This window comes from Typopeltis vanoorti, chromosome 6, assembly GCF_054136105.1.
Source record: "Typopeltis vanoorti isolate ZY-2024b chromosome 6, IOZ_Tvanoo_1.0, whole genome shotgun sequence".
NCBI lineage: Eukaryota > Metazoa > Arthropoda > Arachnida > Uropygi > Thelyphonidae > Typopeltis > Typopeltis vanoorti.
This window is the reverse complement of record NC_143554.1, coordinates 57,008,338-57,029,169: the sequence shown is the minus strand read 5'-3', so window position 1 is coordinate 57,029,169 and position 20,832 is coordinate 57,008,338. Positions and strand designations below refer to the sequence as shown.

The following is a 20,832-nucleotide window of genomic DNA, read 5'->3' as shown; positions in this document are numbered from 1 at the left end:
TACCAGAACAGCCCGCATTGTCTTCTGAACCAAAAGGTAAGAGGCAAAAAACGTAATATTTGCATTTGATTTTTGCAATATTCACTGTCTATGCTTTGTATTGAATATAAATACAATAAATATTATAATAATATATCTCTCTATTGCGATTTTTTTTCGAGGGGGCCGTGAAATATTTTAATTTTTGCAAAGGGGGCCCTGACATCCAGAAGTTTGGGAAGCACTGGTCTAGTGGATAGGAGGAAGAGGAGTGATATGAGAGACCTGCAAGTTAGTAAGACGTTGTTATAGGATCTTTGTTGAAGAGGTTTTACAGAAAATGGTTGGAAATCATGGGAGAATCGGAGGTCATCCCCGGAAGCTGTATAAGGAGGATGTGAGCAGGGAAGTGAGAAGCAGGTTTGTTGCACGTATAGTTTTGAATGATTGGAATCCCTTGCCTGAGAGGGTGGTGTCTGCAGAGAATCTGTGTGTGTTTAAGGTGTGGCATGATGAGTTGTGTGTATGAGAAAAGGGCCTCCTAGATGACTCTTTGAAACCATAGGTTCTTGGGATAATAATAATTCTGTGATTAGTGGTCCACTGATGAATCCACAAGTACATTAGAATCTTGAATTCCAGCAGCATTTCTGGTTTCTATATTAAGTTCTGTTGTTATGCAAAAGTTGTAGATCAAAGGCACTGACTGATTTTCTAGAATAACAAAAAAGCAAGATTAACCACAAAACAGTGTATTCAGAAATAGATGATATGTAGATAATTCTTGAGAGAGAAAGAGAGACTTAAGCTACAAATTTTAAAATTTCTGCTATTTCTGTGTATGTTCATATTTCTGCTCATAAAGAGATCTATATGCCCATATAGCATATATATCACATATATAGTATATATCATATAGTAGTATAGCAGGATATGCATAATATTTGTAGCTTTTTTTGGGGGGGGGGACCTTTAATAGAAATAAAGTTTGCAGAGTTCTGTGCTAACAGAAAGCAATACTCAGCATTCTTCCCCTTGATGTGTTTCCCAAGGAATACAATATACAGGCGTTTAAATCAAATGTAAACAAGTTTCTTCTTTCCCAACCCACTACCCATACACGGTACTAACGTACTATAGGTTGATTAACCAACCTGTCCTGTAAGGGCTCTCATAAAAAAAAAAAAATCCTGTTTTAATATTAAACAAATCCTTACCTTCACTGTAATACAACAATACTGCATATGTATAAGTTTTTGCTGCTACAGGTGTGTGTCCCTTGCTTTACGTGATTAATTGGTTCTATGAAATAATTGCATAAAGTGAGTTGAATTTAGCATGGGTGAGATAGAGATAGGGTAAAATGAAAACTTTACGCCTGTGAGCAAAAGAAATTTTAATGAATGAATTATTTAAACTTATAAACAAAACACACAAATTTTGTTGTTTCATCAAGATTGAACGCTTGCTAAGGCAAATAACCATGTTCCTGAATTACACTTAGAAATTTTGCCAGAAAGTTCTCAGCTCCTGCAGCATTGCCAGTCAGCTTGAGATTATGAAACCCATGTCGCACCTTGAAATGTTCAAAGCACCCAGAACGTGAAGCAAAAGATTGCGCTTTAGGATCAGGATCTATAGCATTCAGATCATCAAACAAACTTTTTGCTTTAGCCTGGATAATCAAGGTGGATAATGAAACAGCACGTTGATTTTCATGTTCAATCCATTGGGCTAACATCCTTTCCAATTTCTCCATAACTGGTGCCCTTATCTGTGTTATCTTAGTTGCCGACATTCTCATTGCACTTTTACAACTTTCTTCTATTTTCTCTGCTTGATTTCTTATTGTTCTTAAAGTTGATTCTGAAATTCCTGTAGCTCTGACTATGTCGACTGTGTGCTCATTACGTTCATACCTCTTGATAACTTCTAATTTTTCCTCCAGTGTTATAGCTTTTCTCTGTTTTTTAGTCTTGGAAGTATTTTGATCACAATTACCTCTTTTTTCCATGATGTTTGCATTGCAGAAGACTCCAGCAATGGAGCTTACTAGTTCTACACCTTCCGTGAGACTGACATGCAGCACGATGCTGCCTTGTCAAAGTGGCACACACACAGTCATGTGACCATGCACAGGGGGGTGACTGCAAAATTGCTACCGGTTCCGATTTTTTAAATTAACTTTTTAAAATCATGTTATAGCAAAAATGTGTAAAGTGAGATCGCGTATAACAAGGGATGCCTGTATATGTATATCAGTCTATATTATATGAACTAATTATCTTTCATCACATAACATAAGTTTAAACAGTTTCTTTTCTCTTAGTAGCAAATTATACCAAAGGAAAAGTAATAAACTATGAAGATGAACAAACTTCACAGTTTTCTAATATTCCAGATAATGTAATTCATATGAAAGTAAAAGGTGGTAGCAAGCTGCGTAATTTACTTGGCTTTGCTATAAAGTCATTTCGGGTAAGTAAATGACAAACTTTAATATTTTCTAAAAAATTATATTTTTTAAACATAATAAATTTTTATTATGTTTAAAAAATTGCTATGCCATACACTTTATTTTCACCCAATATTATCAGAAGTTAATCTTATAATTGTAAAATAGACCATTAAGGTTGTCCCTCTTAATTTTTTGTAATTGCAATTCTAGCAAATAAAGTTTACTAGTAGAATTATGTTCTCCATGTCAGGGGACTAGCCTGACGATGGAATAGTTCAGTGGTAGGGCTGCTACCTTAAGGCTTCTGAACTAGCCTTCTTCCAAATTTAAACCCATAGGAGAAATAGGGCATTTTCCTAATTCCTTTTTCCTAATGAAAACCAGGACGCCTCTTAAATGATTCAACGATGACTTCTAGGCCTAAATCCTTGATATGCATGATGATGATGAATAAAGTTATGGAATAGAAATGGATTATCATTGGTTATCTGTTACCACATTCTACAGGATTGTGTATTGAGTTATTATGCTTGTACCAAGCATCCAAGGAAAAGAGTCCAGCAGACAATTGCTGGACTCTTTTCCTTGTTTCTCTAGTTTCTCCAGTTGGCAACATCCTAGTACTTGCACTTGAATGTTGCCAACTAGAATCAAACTTATAATGGTCCTTCTTCAGGTGTTCTAGCACTACTGATGGAAATGGCAGGCCTGTTTTGCTGGCTTCAGTAGCATATTATAAAAGACAGTTTTATTTTCATTCACATACAGTATATTATTTAAAGCAGCTAAACTACATGTACAGCTTTGTAATATTTTCACAGTAGGCTTGTTATGTACTAAGAGCAGTTGACTTGTACAAGTGGACATAAGTATTTTATAATGTAAAACACATTTCTCAGTCATTGTACATTGTCATACATTGCAATTCATGTCATACTTTTTAGACCATTTTTTAACCCTAGTCTGATTTCTATTCATCTGGTTTTCTGCTGATGACTTGTAATAAAGGTGAAAACTGGTTTTGGTAGTGTCCCTCATTATGTGCATCACATATGACAATATACTTAATAAAAAGTTTTGTTTTATACTATAGGATAATTAAGAAATTCAGCATATATAGTACTAAATTATTACATGAAGAATAGTTTACTAAACTTGAAATTAGAACTAAGTTTAATTCATTTGAATTTAATGTATAATTGTTTCCTAATATAAGCAATATATTAGTATGTAAAATCATTACACTTGAATGTAATTTCATGCATAGTGTAAACTATGCATGTAAACTTTAGACCTGGTTGGCTGAGTGGTTAGCATGCCTGTTCTACAACCAACAGACTGCAGGTTTGAATCTCACCATGGACATGGAAGTTTGTGATTATCTTTAGGTGAGAGATAACATTATCACCCAGTGTGAGACTGAGACCACCAGCCTTCTTATTGGAGGCTTGAAGTGGCTTGAAAAAGTTCCATGTTTGGTCTCTTGAGCAGAGTTGCTGAATTGTGTAAAAAATAAAATTAAAAATACAAATGAGTAAAATTTATAAAATAGGAATTAAAAAATATAAATAAATGGATGGAACATGTTGGGAGAATGAAAACAGAAAGATTACCAAAACAAGCCTTAAATTTATTTTTATTTTTATTTTATTTTTTTCTATAACTTTATAATTTCCAATAAAACCAAAATATCCCCTAATTGTTTTTAAGCAGTATATTTTTTAAATGCTTCCATGCACTGTTCATATCCTTTTCATCCAACAACATACAATGGTGCATAACCCAGCATACTCCTCAGGTAGTCATAATTTCCTGCTTTGTAGTTCAGCGTGTAACCTTTTTATTAATGGAACATTTATAAACTTAGCTATTTCTCAAGTGAGTACTATATGATCACTGTCACCAACTGGAGGCAGGATAGTTAAATTTTTAACTAAAATCCCTTTTAACACTATAATTAACTCTAACACTCCTTGACCTAGAGTTCCTTCTGTCACATGCTGCTTGAGGAAGTTGTCTCACAACAGCTCAAATAAATTCAGTTTCATTCTTCTCATGAGATTTCACAGCTACCTAATGAATGTTATAATTAAAGTCCCCGATTATGATTACAGTAAACCCTTGATTTAACGGACTAATAGAGCCTAAGGGGGTGTCTGTTAAATCACGAATTTTTTTAAAATAAAAATATCTAACATTATACTGCCATTTTATCAATATTAGCACTGTAATAACAAAAAAAAAAATGTTTTGCAGATAATTTTTAACACAATTTTCACACTTTTAGATAAGTTAATGTGAAGTTAATATTCGATGTTGAGCCGCTGGTGTTAGGTAATCCTACTTTGAAAAAACTATCAAGGTTTTTTTTGAACTTTTGAATTCTGCTGTTGTTTTATAATTAACTCCCTAAAATTATGAAAATGTGTGTAATAAAACTGCCGCAGAAAGTCATGACACGCGACAAAAGAACCAATTGCAGTGCGATTCGTGTGATCATGTTCTAATTATTCGCCAAAAATGTTTTATGAGCGGTGACTGATTTATGTCGGCTAAATTATTACAGTATTTTTCAGACATATGATGGCCTATTCATCAAAATTTGTGAAAAATAACAGGAAATTATTAACAAAAAATAACCTGTTAATTTAATTATAAGCAAATCTTGGTTAAAAGCATTTTAAAATTAACAGGGTGTTAATTTTCACATGACATACGGACCGGAAATTTTGTCCATTAAATCAAGGGTTTACTGTACTAGTTTTTTCCTTTCCCATCTTTATTTGGTAATGTATTTTTCATCACTATAACTGATGCACTATGTCTGTGACAAACTCACAGCTGTATTGCAGTCATAGGTCTCAGCTTTAATTGGATTCAAGTCATCTAATTAATATCATTAGCAGCACACCCCTCTTCTCCTATCCTATCTCTCCTTCCTAAAAATACTTTACCCTTTACACTCAATACCAGTTGGTATGTCTGCATCTGAGCGCCAGGTCTCACTACAATCTGAAGTACCAACATATTGACAAAGGCAACAAACTCTACTCCTTTGGTTCTTATAGTTCTAACATTCGTGTACAGACATATGTTGCTGTATGCTTTTTATTGTATACTCTTCTTTGTAGTCTGCATGACACAGTTGGACAACTTGTGGATCTCTGTTCCTTGCACTTGCTTGCTAAATCTCTACGAACACAAAATCATTCTTTCCTCATAATTGTTTTCATGATAATATCCATTCCCATCTTTTTTTAATTTGTGTGATTTTACTTGCTCCGAAAGTTTTTTCGTAGCTACGATGTAATAAGTGGTCTATGTTATTCCAAGTCGTGTAGTCCAAACTGTTAGATATTTCATCAAACCGTTCTCTGCACTTCGCATCAATAATATGAAGCTCACACCTGGTATGTTGTATCCTTTCTCTGATTAATGCTAACGAAGTCTTGTAGTATATTCTTTTGGCTGTTGCAGATTGGATATGTCCTTTTACTACTAAGAACTTCGGGATGACAGCAAAATCTCTACATCTCTTCAGAAATATAACGTGGTTTAGTAACTTAGCTTTTTTGCATTTGTCCTTTTCTAAGCACCGAACTTTATGTTTCATCTGTGAAGTTAAATTGTTCATATTTGGTGTAATGTATTAAAACTAAGTCTTTTATTTGGTGTAATGTATTAAAACTAAGTCTTATGGTCTTTTATTGTTAAAAGACCATAAGATTTAATGATTAAAAATACAAAGAGCCAACAAGTTTCACTAGCCACTGTCTAGCATTTTCAAGGCTATACTGGTGTAAAAACAAATGCATCACATTACATGAAAACATACACTTTGGTAACTGCTAGGCCGTTACATTTGATAATTTGCGTTTGATGGCGTGCATGCGTTTGAATGCTTCAGTCAGAATCCGGTACATGACCACGTGTTGTGTAGTTTTTCGCATATTGTAGTTTTTTTTAAGCTGAGAGAATTGATGAGATATTTCCATATGTCTTTAAGAATAGCACCTTGATTTCTATTTAAATTATTGCCTGTGTGTGTAGCACCACTGCTGCTGCTTTGAAAGTTCTGTGTCTGTAGTCATTCTTGATGTAAGGCATAGAACTGTTTTTCCAATCTATAACGTGATTTGATGTTGAGAAATGATGAGCTAAACAGCTGTGATGATTCTATTGTGATTGACATCCCCAACATGTTCCTTCTGTCTTATTTCAAAACTTCTAGAGGTCTGCCCAATGTAAGAAAGGCCACACGTGCATAAATTTCATATACTCCAGGAAATTTGAAGAAAGGTACCTCATCTTTGGGTGATCTTAAGACTTGTCTGATCGTGATAGTTGGTTTAAAAACCACTCTGATGTTATGAGCTTTTAACATTCTCGCTAATTTTGTGGATACTGTATTAATATATGGAATGACAGCTGTGGACACATATTGGGACTCTGTTCCACGTTTTTGGAGGTTGTCTTTAAAAAGCAATTTATTTAAAATGTTAGAAGGGTATCCATTCAGAGATAGTGTTAGCTGTTTGTGACAGTTCTCTCTGTACATCTACTTCTTTCGAAATAGACCTTAAGGCTCTATTATGGAGCACATGAATGATGCTGTGTTTTTGCGATCTATGATGGTTAGACGAATAATGTAGATATCTACCTGTATCTGTGGGTTTCTTGTAAATGGACAGTTGGACATTGTTATCTTTGTAAGATAACAATGTTCAACTGTCCATTTACAAGATAACATATAGTAGTTATCTTATGTAATTGTAATGTAGATAATAATGTAGATATCTACCTGTATCTGTGGGTTTCTTGTAAATGGACAGTTGGACATTGTTATCTTTGTAAGATAACAATGTCTAACTGTGCCAGGCATGAGCTTAACATTATTGACGTGAAGTGCAGAGAACGGTTTGATGAAATATCTGACAGTTTGGACTATGTGACTTGGAATAACATAGACCATCCATTCCCATCATTAACACAGCTACATAACTTTGTCACTCTAACACACACAGGTTCTTATCGTTCTTCCTATCATAATATATTTTCCCTGAGTCTTTGTGGTAGGTCTTATACCAATTAATAATTTCTCCAGACTCCCGATACCAAATGCATTCAAGTGTAGACTATCCCTCTTATACAAATCCATTCTTCCTTCACTCCTCACATCCAAAAACATGCATTCATTTTTTCTATACAGCCTATGCATTGAACTGTTTGCCATTGTAGCCCTTCTTCTTAATTCATTTCTATCATATCTAGGTAATATAGTTACAATTGTCACTTTCTCACTTTTTTTCTCTTGCTTCTTCCAACAACTTTTTCATATCCTCTCTCATACTGAACTTATTTCTAGTTAATTTGTTTGTCTCTACTAGAATTATGATCTCTTTTGCTTTGCTTTTTGGTTTTTCAATTGCATGTGCTACATTTTTAATTTTTGCTCTGGGAAAACTTGAACTTATAACCTGCTCATCAATTTCATATTTTATGATAGTTGCCATATAAAATATCCTTCTTTTTACAGTTGACTTTATTTATGTAATTTTCATTACGCATTAACTTATCTTTTTTCAATGCTTTGTAGTTTTTCATTTTGTTGCTTAACTTTTTTATTTTCCCTGTGTTCCTTTAAATGCTATTCGACTTTCTGTTATTTTCACATCATCTGTCGATTAATCTACTTTAACCTTGCCGTTTCGAAGGTTAAATTATTTTTAGTATCATTATTAGTGGGTTAAGCCTTCTTGGTTCTTCTATGCTATTCTTGTGCACTTTTGGTGCCATTTTACAATTGTATTCAGTATTCTAATAGGCACAAAATATATTATACAAATGTGAACACTACTATAAAACACTAATTTGCTAAACACTTAAAAACACAATAATGAAATAATAAAACACAATAGTCATTCCCATTTTCCCCAACTTAATCTGTCAAATGCTTTTGAAAAGTCCAGTAGTGGCATGGTATAGCCATTTCCTTTATCCAATTCTTCTGTCACATTTATCATAAAAGGTGAATACATTAAAGGCAGAACCTACCTTTTACAAAGCTGTGCTTCTGTAATCATCCTTCATCTTACTTGCCATAATACAAAATCTTTTTTGAATTTACTTTGGCTTTCTTAGCTAACTTTCTTTCATCTGATTTAGCCTTTTTTTACTATACTAGTAAAAAAGCCTAAAACTATACTAGTAAATATTTTGCACTTTATAATTGCTCATGAGCATGCATGCTTTTTTTTTTCTCGCTCCAGCTTTATAGCACTACTCATCCATTTAGCTCACACTTGGTGTTTCCTTACGATGCATGTTATGCAGCCTGATACTGCTTTTGACATTATTCCCTTATAGCTTCTTAGGCTATGACACTGCTCTAAGCCTCCTAATTTTGTCATAATTGCCAGCTTTGTTGTTCCACACAAACCCTTTCTTCAGTGATAATTCCCCATGTTCAGCTATCCATCAGAACAAGTCTATAGCAGCAACCAAGTATTTGTTCCATTGGTTTCTATCTTACACTAGAGGACTTCAAATAAATAGTCTCCTTCAGACTTCAACTCTTGACTTCTGTTTTTATTGGCTGAAGTTCAACTATCATCAGTATTACCCCTCCTGACCTGTTTCCTTATTCCCTCTTTCTTATCTGATCCTGTTGTAAAATTCGATGTGATGAAATTTTATAAAAAGTTTTCCGACATTTATTTTTACAGAGGTCATAAATAATGTGGAAAGAACAAAATTGTAAATTACTGTATTTTAAAGGAGAAGTGCTGATCGTAAACTTGTAAAAGCTAACTAACAAAAAGAATTATATAGAAAGTGTTCACAAATTATTAAAATATTGTAAAGGTTAAAATTGTGCATTATATTGGTTTTGATGTAACAGAATGTTAAAATTAATTCTGCTTTAAGTTAAGGGGATTAGACAAGATTATGTTGGCGACTTGAAAGTAAACAAAAGGTCATGCAAATGTAGAGATTATTGCCGCCAAATCAGAAAGTCGAGACAACAGTAACGTCAGTTATTTACAGCAGATTTGGGAGGTCTCTGACCCTAAAAACAAGGAGCTTCTGAATCATATAAAAGAGGTCTTGAGAACCTAGAAAGGAGTTTACGATTTTTTGTTTTGTTTTGCTGCAGTTTGCTGTGGATTGTGACCCCTAGGCATGGGGAAGGAACCCAGGAGAGGCAGATCATTCTACGGAGATGTATTTTCAGTAGCGGAACGTGCCACGTGTGACCAGATATGAGGCGCCAACAATAGGTACAAAACAGACGGTGAGCTATGCTACAAATCCCACAAGGATGACCGCCAAAAAGCCATTCAGCAAAGGCTAGGATATAGGACCGAGGAAAGCAGTCAGCAGAACCGCCACAAATCTTCAAGATTGGTAGAACTGTATATATTTCTATGAATTTGTGAGTAGATTCTAATATATTAACACTGAGATAGTGATTAAGAATTGTGTGTCTGCTGAATGTAGCTTTGTTAAAGTAGTTGTATAAGTCGTTATAAGAAGTAATTGAGGCTGAGAATTAGTTATATTTATTGAGAAGAATGTTAGCCAATGATATTGATTGTAACAGCCAGTAATGGCCTAGAGATTGTGAAGCAAGTTATTCAAGCATTGTGAATTGCAGGTCTGAATTGTAAGGTTACGATTTAAGTAAAAAATAGGTATTAGAGAGAGATTGTTTAATGTGTATCATATTGTATAGTGCTTAAGGTAAAATAAACATGTTTTGTTTGTTTAAAAAAAACTATTGCCTGATCTTTGACTAATGCACTGTCTCACAAAAATAACCGAACCTGTGTGCTTAAATTAGAGAAATTGCCACGACTGACTGTTTAAGGTATTATTTTAGAAAATGATCTATTCTATAAGTGTTATAACTATTCTTCCCGTGCTATAACATTAATTCAGGGTGGTGCAGTTGAAAAACAAATTTTCCCTGAATTATATCGCATGGGAAATAGTTAACTGTAACCTTGAGTTGCCTTTTCACTAACAGTGCTAATACTTGTAGGAAGTATAAAGCATCACAAGTGGGGACTAAATTAATTGGCTTAAGCTGGAACAAGGTAAAGAGCACTTAACAGAGAGGTAGAAGTTCAAGTACACATCGGAAAGTAGAACAATAAAATAATTAAATATCAAGATATTACAAATCGACAGTTTGACATAGTTCGTCGACATAAATAATAAAATTAACATATAACACTATCCCTGTAACTATCATTTTCTGTCAGCCAAGCCTTGCTGATAATATTTGGCAAAGTCAAAGTGACGAATACTCAAAACTCCTCTTCTTTATTTTTTGATACTTCTGGCATTCATGTACATATATGCACTTCATCAATGCCTTTGGCTCAGTTATCCTTGTGCAACATCATTATCAACCCATTCAATTCAAAACCTCAGAAACGAACTTGGGTAATGCCATTACCTGGCTGGTCATAATAATTTCTACACTCCTGTGGTTAGCTAGGCTCCCCTTCACCACCAATACCTCTAACTTTTCTGATTTTGCAATTCCAACCTCTTGCCAAACAAGTTTTTCTAAACATCTAAATCCAAAAAAACATTCAAATGCAGTCTATCAAGCATATGAGTTCTTTCTTCCATCATACATATATAAACTACATGCCATTCTTCTGCACGATCTTCTCATTGACTCATTATCAGTCATTACTCTTCTCAATTCCTTCCTATCATATAGGGATAGCAGAATCACAATCTTTACTTTCTCACTTTTCTTTTTGATTTTTCCTGCAACTTTTTCACATCTTCTCACTTATTGCATATTTCTTAACCTTCAAATCATGTGTGCCAACTATTTCACTTCTCAACTCTGCAAACTAACATCTTCACCTAATATTCATGATCTTTTACACCTTGGAAACGTGCTTTTGTTGCATTCTCATTAAGTACAATTCTTATAATAGAATCTCTATACTGTACTCTCTCTCTCTCCTTGCTCCCAGTTTCTTGCTCTTTCATACTTCTCCCATTCATTTTTGCTTTAATTCTCTTTCCTGCTGTGCCACATGCCAAATGTTTCTTCAGTTGCCTGAGCTCAAGTTTTGTCGTTTGGAGGGACTCCACATAAGTGTGCTATTTTCCTCCTCACTGTCACCTCATCATCTACGTTACCTTCAGCCAGATATTGCACATTCTCATTCATATTTTGCCCACTATTGCTTACTTCTTTCGCTATGTTCTTTCTCCAACACTTAATCCTGTCTTACATAGTTAATATTAGTCACTTCATTCTCCTGTTTTTGACATTTCTTGCACTTGCTCATCTAACATTTCCAATAACCCTCTTTCTGATCTCATTTTCATACAATAAACCATTCACTCTTGGCATTGAGTACAGTGAGCGCACATTACATTGCTTCTATGCGACATACACATTGGTTCTATGTCAGATACTTTTTAAACAATATCACATAAGATTTGCAAACCAACACACTCAACTACACAGTCTAAAGCACGTCATATATTACCATTAATGATCAATGATATCATTAGTATTTGCAAACACTTATCTGTATAACACATTCACTATTGCCACTTTCATATGGGATGCTGGCAAGTTTCTTGGGGTGTTTCTCAGTTTACTAATTTTTTTAGCTAAGTAGCAGCATTTAGAGAGAGAGAGAGAGAGAGATATGCTTGGTCTTTCCTCTTTGTGTTTCAGAAATGTACAACACTTTATTAGCCAAATTAAGAATATAGAATTAACACCAATAATGTTTCATTCGCATTGATTTAATCATTCTGATCATTAATATGATAAGAATCTTATTACCTCTTCTCTTATAATCCTCTTTTCTAGAATCTTTAATCCACTTTTCTGATATCTTTTGATTTTTCATGGTATTTGTAATAGTATCTTCTTCCCTTTCCCATTGCTGATAATTATATACAATTGTTTGAGAAATCATTTTTCCCCCTTGTGTGTTAGGTTTAAATGCCTTGTCATCAAGTGAATATATTACATAAGCCAAGTAAGCTGGATTCCTTAATATGCTAATTACTACTCTGACAGAGCAATTAATCCTGTTTGCATAGTCTATTAACAGCATACGATTTGAACTTGGTTATAACGAGCAACACAGGACTGAAAAAATTTCCTCATTATAACCATTACTCCGATATCAATGAGTGAAATCTACTTCCTATTTTTTTATTCTCAGTGACTTGATAACAAATACAGCTAATTCTCTTTTTACACGGTTTAGAAAACAAAACCAGTTCTGTTTTTACACAGGATATTTTGATTTAACATGATTAAAATGGCACTTATTTTTAAAATTTCTGTTTGAATTCAGTTCTGTTAAAAAGGGTATTTCCATTATAATTTTCATTTCCCAGAATGGTACATATGTACTTAAACTTGAATTTTGGGGAACCCCCTCAATGTTTTAAATATCAGAGATTATTCTATGCTACAGAAAATGTAGACTATTGTGATGACAACAAAAAAATCAATTTTTTTCAATTCAATATCCATAGGGGAATATTTTGGATTGAATGAAGCTACCGTGGGGTGCTTAAGGGTCAAAGCTGTATAACTGAGAAGAGACCTCCACATAGTCCGCACGGTTAGCCTAGTGGCTTTGCGCTTCGCAACCACATGACCGGGGAAGGAGTGTCCCAGGTTCGATTCACGTCGAAGACGTGAGGAACTTGAGGATCTTCCTCAGCCATAGCCAAGTTGGCCGGTCTTGGGCGTGGACAACAGGGTTTTTTCATCCCGCAAGCAGGCAAACTAGCCCCGTGAACACACAGGGATACAGCCAGGAATACTTCGAGTCATAAGGGTGATCATTCTATCCATGTATTTCAGTTACAAAATCCAAGCATGCTTGGCGGGTTGTGGGCCTTAAAGGCCTGTTAAAGTCATTGAGATAGATAGATAGACTTCCACATAGCCTTTAAAGGAATGTGGAGAACCGACCAGGGCTTCTGACCTAATGTCCAACCCTCACCTTCTCGTGGTGCACCCTGTTAGGTAGCTACCTGGATACTGAATGAACGAGGATGGGCTGGCAATTTGGGATTTGGCCGACCAAATTGTATTCTTATTGGCTTAAACCATAATATTAAATGATGGTACAACAAATGGAATTTCATGCCAACTGGGGCTTCGGCAGGTTAAACAAGATCCCCCCCCCCCCCTTGTTTTTGACAGGGAACCAGGGTGAACAGCGAAAAGTCAGCTACTGGAACAAATCCTAAAACACACCCGAACTCAATATCACCAGAATTGAAGATCGGTACTATCAGCATAAGAAGCCTGAATGGCAAAGAAATGGAGCTAGCTGAGGAATTAGATAAGTAAAAGATCGACATAATAGGGGTTACTGAAACAAAAAAGACCAAAACTGGTGAGCTCTTTCTGAGCAACTTTTTGGAGTCTTGACAAATGACAGGCTGATTTGGAGGAAAATTGTAGATAGGAAGTTAGTAATGATGTCAATTTTTCATGTAGTACTATCATATCCTGTATATCCCTTGAGAGTACATGGCAGGAATTTGATGATGATGATTAAGCTACTGTTCAGATCAGAAAACGATTAAGAAAAATGAACAGATCATTAGAAAATCTGTTTTTTATGGAACAAAATTAGGTGCCAAGTTGTTATTGCATATGAGAGACATTATAAAAGGGAAGATGGAAAAGGTCCTAGTGATGTGGATAGAAGATTGTTCACAAAAAGATGGAAATGTCATCAAACAGAAAGCATTACAAACAGATTCAAGGAAAAGAGCCAACAACATTAAACAACAATTGTGATTTTTGTGCAAAGCACAGGTTGGCTTACAAAATTTCTCAAAAAGATGCACGCATCATAATGTACAAATAAAAGGAAATATTTATAAATTTAGGGACACAAAAACACACGTGTTGAACAGATTATTTTATTAATTACTAATGAAATAAAACTTGACGTTTCGACCTGTGTATCGAGTTCATCATCGGAAGGATAACAAGTGTATAAGGAACCAAGCTACATGCTCTAGCCCTATATACCAGTAAACTGAATCTACATAGTTAATTAAACCTTTTCCCTATCCTGACCTCTAGTGAGAAATAAAAAATATAAAAAAATTAAAATTAAAAAAAAAATAAATAAATAAATACAACTACAATAAACTGCTAAAATCCTCATGTATTAATATTCCTCTGGATTTGTACAGTTCTGATTGTTATTATATGATTTCCTTCAGTTGCTGTTGAATGTTACAAACACTTCATCAGCTTGTCTTCTTGTAGTGGGATTTTTCTGTGGCTAGCTTAGGTTGTTCTACAGGTTGTAGATGGGTCCTCCACATTCTTGAAATGGTTAGGCCATCACTTTTGTTGAGATTTGGGTTGTGTTTGAGCATTTCACATGACTCTTTAAATTTTCTCTCAAACCAGCTTTTGGTGCGGTGTAGGGACTTGGTATTTTTCCAATCAATTCTGTGGTATGTTTGGAGTGGGTGGTCAGAAAGGCCGGTTTTTCCAAAATGGAGGTATTTAATGTGTCGTTTGTGTTTGTCTTGTCTGATTGGGATAGTTCGTCCTGTTTCCTCTATGTATGTATGGTATGTTACATGTGCATTGTGTTTTGTATACCCCTGGGTGGGCTAGGTGTGGAAGAGGATCTTTAGAAGAACTGACTAGGTGTCTTAACTTATTTGGGGGTTTAAAGGTGGTTTTAATGTTGTATTTGCGTAGTGTTCTGTCTATTTTTTCAGAAATCCCTCTAACATAAGTAATGGCAATTGCATTCCTGAAATCTTTTTTGTTCTTACTGGTATCTTTGTGGAGGATCTTGTGAATAGTTTTATTACTATATCCATTTTTTATAAATGTTTGGTTGATGATCTTGTATTTCGATCCCTGTATCGAGGTCATCATCGGAAGGATACAAGTGTATAAGGAACCAAGCTACATGCTCTAGCCCTGTATACCAGTAAACTAAATTACGTAGTTAGTTAATCCTTTTCCCTAGCCTGACCTAGTGATAAATAAAAAATTTAAAAAAATTAAAATGAAAAAAAATAAATAAAAAATCGGACTACAACACCTACAAAATGGTAAACTACAACCCCCACAAAATGTAACAAAAAAGAAAACAACTGAATTAATCAAATCCGTTCACACATGGCCCGAAGAAACAACAAAAAAATTAATACCTCATTATGCCCGTGTGTCCAGAATTTATGGCCTGCCAAAAATACACAAACCAGGCACACCACTACATTCGATTGTTAAAGGAATTGACAGCCCAAATTATCACTTAGCCAAAAAATTAGCAGCCACACTCAAGGAATTGGTAGGTCAGTCCGCTTCCTACATAAAAAAATACACAACATTTCATTAATAAAATTAAAAACATTACACTCAACAACCAAGATTTATTAGTCAGCTTTGACATAACTTCCCTTTTCACCAATGTCCCAATCATTGACACTATCTTGCTCCTGCAGAACATATTTCCACACGACATCATGGCCCTCTTTGCCCACGTAGTCCGCTCCGGATATTTCGTGTGGCAAAACAATTTTTACCTTCAAAAAGAAGGTACAGCCATGGGCTCACCGCTCCCCCCCCCCCCCAAATAGCTAACTTTTATACGGAAGACTTTGAACAACGTGCTCTAGAGACAGCATGTCTAAAGCCCAAAATTTGGCTCAGGATATTTTTGCCATTTGGCCCCACGGCCGCGAAGCTCTAAATACGTTCCTTAGCCACTTAAACAAACAACACAAACGTATCCAATTCACCATTGAAATGGAAAAAAACAACTTCCGTTCCTAGACACACTTCTCACACGTCTTCCCTCTGGCTGTCTCTCCTTCTCAGTTTACCACAAACCTACACACAGAGGTCAATACATACACAAAAATTCTTACCACCACCCAACACAAAAACTAGGTGTCGTAAGTACCCTTAAACACAGAGCTCTAACTATTTGTTCTAATGAACAAGCTCTAAACCAATAATAAGAGATCATCAACCAAACATTTATAAAAAAAAAATTGATACAAAAAAAAAAAAACTAGGTATAGTTTCTGGGAAACCTATGCTACTCCTCTTAAACATTATTATTATAATAACAGGCTATTATAGCCTGTTTTTGTTTAGGAGTGTAGTGTCCCTTATTTTAAATACATTGGCTATTATTACTGAAAAAAGGGGTATATGTATTTTAGGGCATTATGGGTGAGTATAGAAGGCAATTATAGCAGAATAAAAGAGGTGGAAAAATTTTGTACATACCTTGTTTTGATTCCAGGATGTCTTCCAATTTCATGATCCTGCTTAAGGTTGTTTATAAAGAAGGAGGGGAAGGGAGCGTGGGGGGGGGGTGTTTTGAAGTGGGAAAATAAATTTGGAAACCCGGGTTATGTATTAATAATATATATATATTATTGTGTTTAGGGGTGCATTTTGTGCGGGGGGGGGGGGAGGAGAGAAGAGGAAGGGTTACTTATGTGAAAAAAAACTATTCACAAGATCCTCCACAAAGATACCAGTAAGAACAAAAAAGATTTCAGGAATGCTATTGCCATTCCTTATGTTAGAGGCATTTCTGAAAAAATAGACAGAACATTATGCAAATACGACATTAAAACCACCTTTAAACCCCCAAATAAGTTAAGACATCTACTCAGTTCTTCTAAAGATCCTCTTCCACACGAGCCCACCCAGGGGTATACAAAATACAATGCACATGTAACATCATACATAAGGGAAACAGTGTGAACTATCCCAATCAGACAAGATGAACGCAAACGACACATTAAATACTTCCATTTTGGAAAAACCGGTTTTTCTGACCACGCACTCCAAACATACCACAGAATTGATTGGAAAAATACCAAATCCCTACATCTGCACCACAACCTGGTTTGAGAGAAAATTTAGAGTCATGTGAAATGCTCAAACATAACCCAAATCTCAACAAAAATGATGGCCTAAACCATTTCAAGAATGTGGAGGACCCATCTACAACCTGTATAACAACCTAAACTAGCCATAGAAAAATCCCAATACAAGAAGACAACCTGGTGAAGTGTTTGTAACATTCAACAGCAACTGAAGGAAATCATATTATAACAATCAGAACTGTATAAATCCAGAGGAATATTAATACATGAGGACTTTAGCAGTTTATTGTAGTTGTATTTATTTATTTATTTTTTAATTTTATTTTAAAATTTATTTATTTATTTTTTTTTTTTTATTTTTATTTATCACTAGAGGTCAGGCTAGGGAAAAGGATTAATTAACTCCTTAGATTTAGTTTACCGGTATACAGGGCTAGAGCATGTAGCTTGGTTCCTTATACACTTGTATCCTTCCGATGATAATCTCAATACAGGGATCGAAACGTCAAGTTTTATTTTATTAGTAATTAATAAAATAATCTGTTCAACATGTGTGTTTTTGTGTCCCTAAATTTATAAATATGAATGCTGATCACCGTGTAACCTTAAAAGAAAAAATAAAAGGAGAAGCAGCATCTGCAGGTGAGCTGGCAGTTAGGGAATTTCTTTCAAAACTGTCCAAAATTATTGAACATGGTGGCTACACTCCTGATGAAATTTGGAACGCAGATGAGACCATCCTTTTTTTTTTTTTCTTTTTTTTTGGAAAAAAATGCCAAGTAGAACTTATATAGCAAAATCACAAGAAAGTGTTGGTGGCTTTAAAGGATCGTGTGACTATTATTTTGCAGCAATGCTTCATGAGATCGTATATTAAAACCTTTACTCATTAATTGATCCCTAAGACTGTGGGCAATGAAAGGTGTGGATTTTAACACGTTACTAGTGCCCTGGAAGGCAAACAAACAAAAAAAAAGATTGGGTTACAAAAGAAATTTTTAATGAATGGTTTCCATCAATGTTTTGTTGCAGAAGTTACACATCATTTGATGGGAAAAAATCTGGACTTGATAGTTTTATTGATTATAGACAATGCAATTGGCCATCCTGTTTTAGAACATCCAAGTGTAAAATTTTGTTTTCTTCCACCTAATACAACCACTAGACCAGGGTGTAATCGCTATCTTCAAAACTTACTACATAAGAAGAACATTCCAATACATTTTGGATAAACTAGATAAGGATAATTTATTGATGTGTGGAAGAAATTTTCTATTTTGGATTGCATCAAACTTACTAAGTTGGCATTATCAGAATTGAAACTATCAACTTTAAATGCATGCTGGAAAGCTGCTTGGCCAGAATGTGTGAAAAAGAAAAACCATGTACCTTTGCATACAACTCAATATCCTAATATCATCAGATTAGCACATGCAGTTGGCGGAGAAGGATTTGATGATTTCTCGTCTGCAGATATTGAAGAATTGATGGTCAGCAAGGTTGTTAGGGATGGCGAAAGAAGAGCTGTCCTTCAGAATCTCGATGAAAAAGAAAAGTGATGATGATGAAGAGATTCCGCTCACTGCGAGATTAATTCAAGGACTCCAGATGGCTAATAAATTGCTAAATCGTTTTCTTATGCATGATCCAAATACTGAACAAGCTGAACAGTTTAAACGTGAACTGAAGTCACGTATGGTACAATATGATGAATTATACAAAGATCTAGTCAAAACTGGATCTCAACGATTAATTACAGAGTTTGTGGTTAAAAAAAAAAAAAAAAAAAAAAAATCAACCTTCAGAATAATTGAAAATTGCTTATCTCCATTATAGTATGAACAGGACGCCCAACGTGTTTCAAGTGATGGAAGTGATTTAATCCTAGTCTTATGCAAAAGAATATGGCTACTGTCAGAAAGTGATGATGAATAAAATTTAACTAATAGCCATAGGTGCGGGTGTATTTGGGCCTTTTTGAATTTCTGTTTTATTAGTGACACTATTTTCTTTAAGAAAGATACATATGTATATACAGGTATCCCATGCTTAACGCGGTTTTGCTTAATGTGGGATTTGATTAATGGCCGAAATTAATTGCTGCAATCAAGGGATTGCCGCAATTAAAGCAGGAAGAGTTTTGATTAACGCACCTTTAACCCTGTGGAGTTCGCAGCTGATCTGACAGATACATGCAAAATGTTTAATAGAAATATTCTTACACAATTCAGTGTATAGCTTGGTCATGAGTAGCTGTGCATTCATATCTTACGAGTGATATTCCGCACTGTTTTTTTTTGCTGTCAGTTTGGTTTAACACATGAAAAAAGATTTGTGATATTTGACAGTAAATTGTATCTGAGAGATATATACTGCAACCTCCGATATCAGAATAGTATGGTTTAGTTGTTGTTGTTGTTTTTTTTAATTCTTTGTTCAATGATTTCTAGATTGTAACTGAAAATAAATAAACCATCATGTATTACTGAAATGCATTACTGAAACTTACAGAAAGCTATTTTAAATCTAAATGAGATATCCAAAGATTATGGTATGATAATATCAACGGAAAAATCAAAAACTATGGCCTTTAAAGGACAAGATCCAGCAAGAACTAAAATAGTAATAGATAACAAGATCTTAGAACAGGTGAATTCATTTAACTACCTAGGATGTATGATCACATATGAAAATGAAAAAGATATAAACTTAAAAATTGCAAAATATTTAAAAAAAAAAAACAGGTTAATTAACTCTATATATAAATCAAGCCTAGTTCAAAAACAAACCAGACTGAAAGTATACAATACATTAGTCCTACCAGTCTTAATGTATGGAAGCGAAATCTGGACAATAAAACAAAAAGACAAAGATTAATAACAGCAGGGTGCTTAAGGGTCAAAGCTGTATAACTGAGAGGAGACCTCCACATAGCCTTTAAAGGAATGCGGAGAACTGACCAGGGCTTCTGACCTAATGTCCAATCCTCACCTTCTCGTGGTGCACCCTGTTGAGTATCTACTTTGATACTGAACGAACGAGGATGAGCTGGCAATTTGGGATTTAGCCGACCAAATTGTATTCTTATTGGTTAAACCAAAATAAAAAAATGATGGTACAACATGACAAAATTTCATGCCGGCTGGGGCGTCGCCCGGTTAAACAAGGCCCCCGTTGTTTTCGCCAGGGAACCAGGGCGAACAGCGAAAAGTCAGCTACTGGAACAAATCTGAAAACAAACCCCAACTCAACATCACCAGAGTTAAAGATCGGTACTATCAACGTAAGAAGCCTGAATGGCAAAGAAATGGAGCTAGCTGAGGAATTAGATAAGTACCAGATCGACATAATAGGGGTGACTGAAACAAAAAAGACCAAAACTGGTGAGATCTTTTTGAGCAATAAATACAAAATGTTATATTCAGGCAATGACAATCAAGGAAAAGAAGGAGTAGCCATAGTATTCAACACAAAATACGAGGCTA

The 20,832-nt window shown here is 34.8% G+C and overlaps 1 protein-coding gene across 3 annotated transcripts in view; it reads left to right on the top strand.

Moving 5' to 3' along the window:
• Window positions 1-20,832, top strand: part of Rpp25 (ribonuclease P protein subunit Rpp25) — a 148,709-nt gene that overhangs the window by 18,112 nt on the left and 109,765 nt on the right. The window contains exon 2 of one of the 3 annotated variants that reach the window (XM_090394839.1): window positions 2,309-2,457. In XM_090394839.1, coding sequence (XP_090250965.1) covers window positions 2,309-2,457 — 149 coding nt within the window. Of the gene's footprint in view, window positions 1-2,293; window positions 2,458-20,832 lie in introns of all 3 variants that reach the window. The other 2 variants (XM_090394838.1, XM_090394840.1) reach the window with 2 other exon arrangements.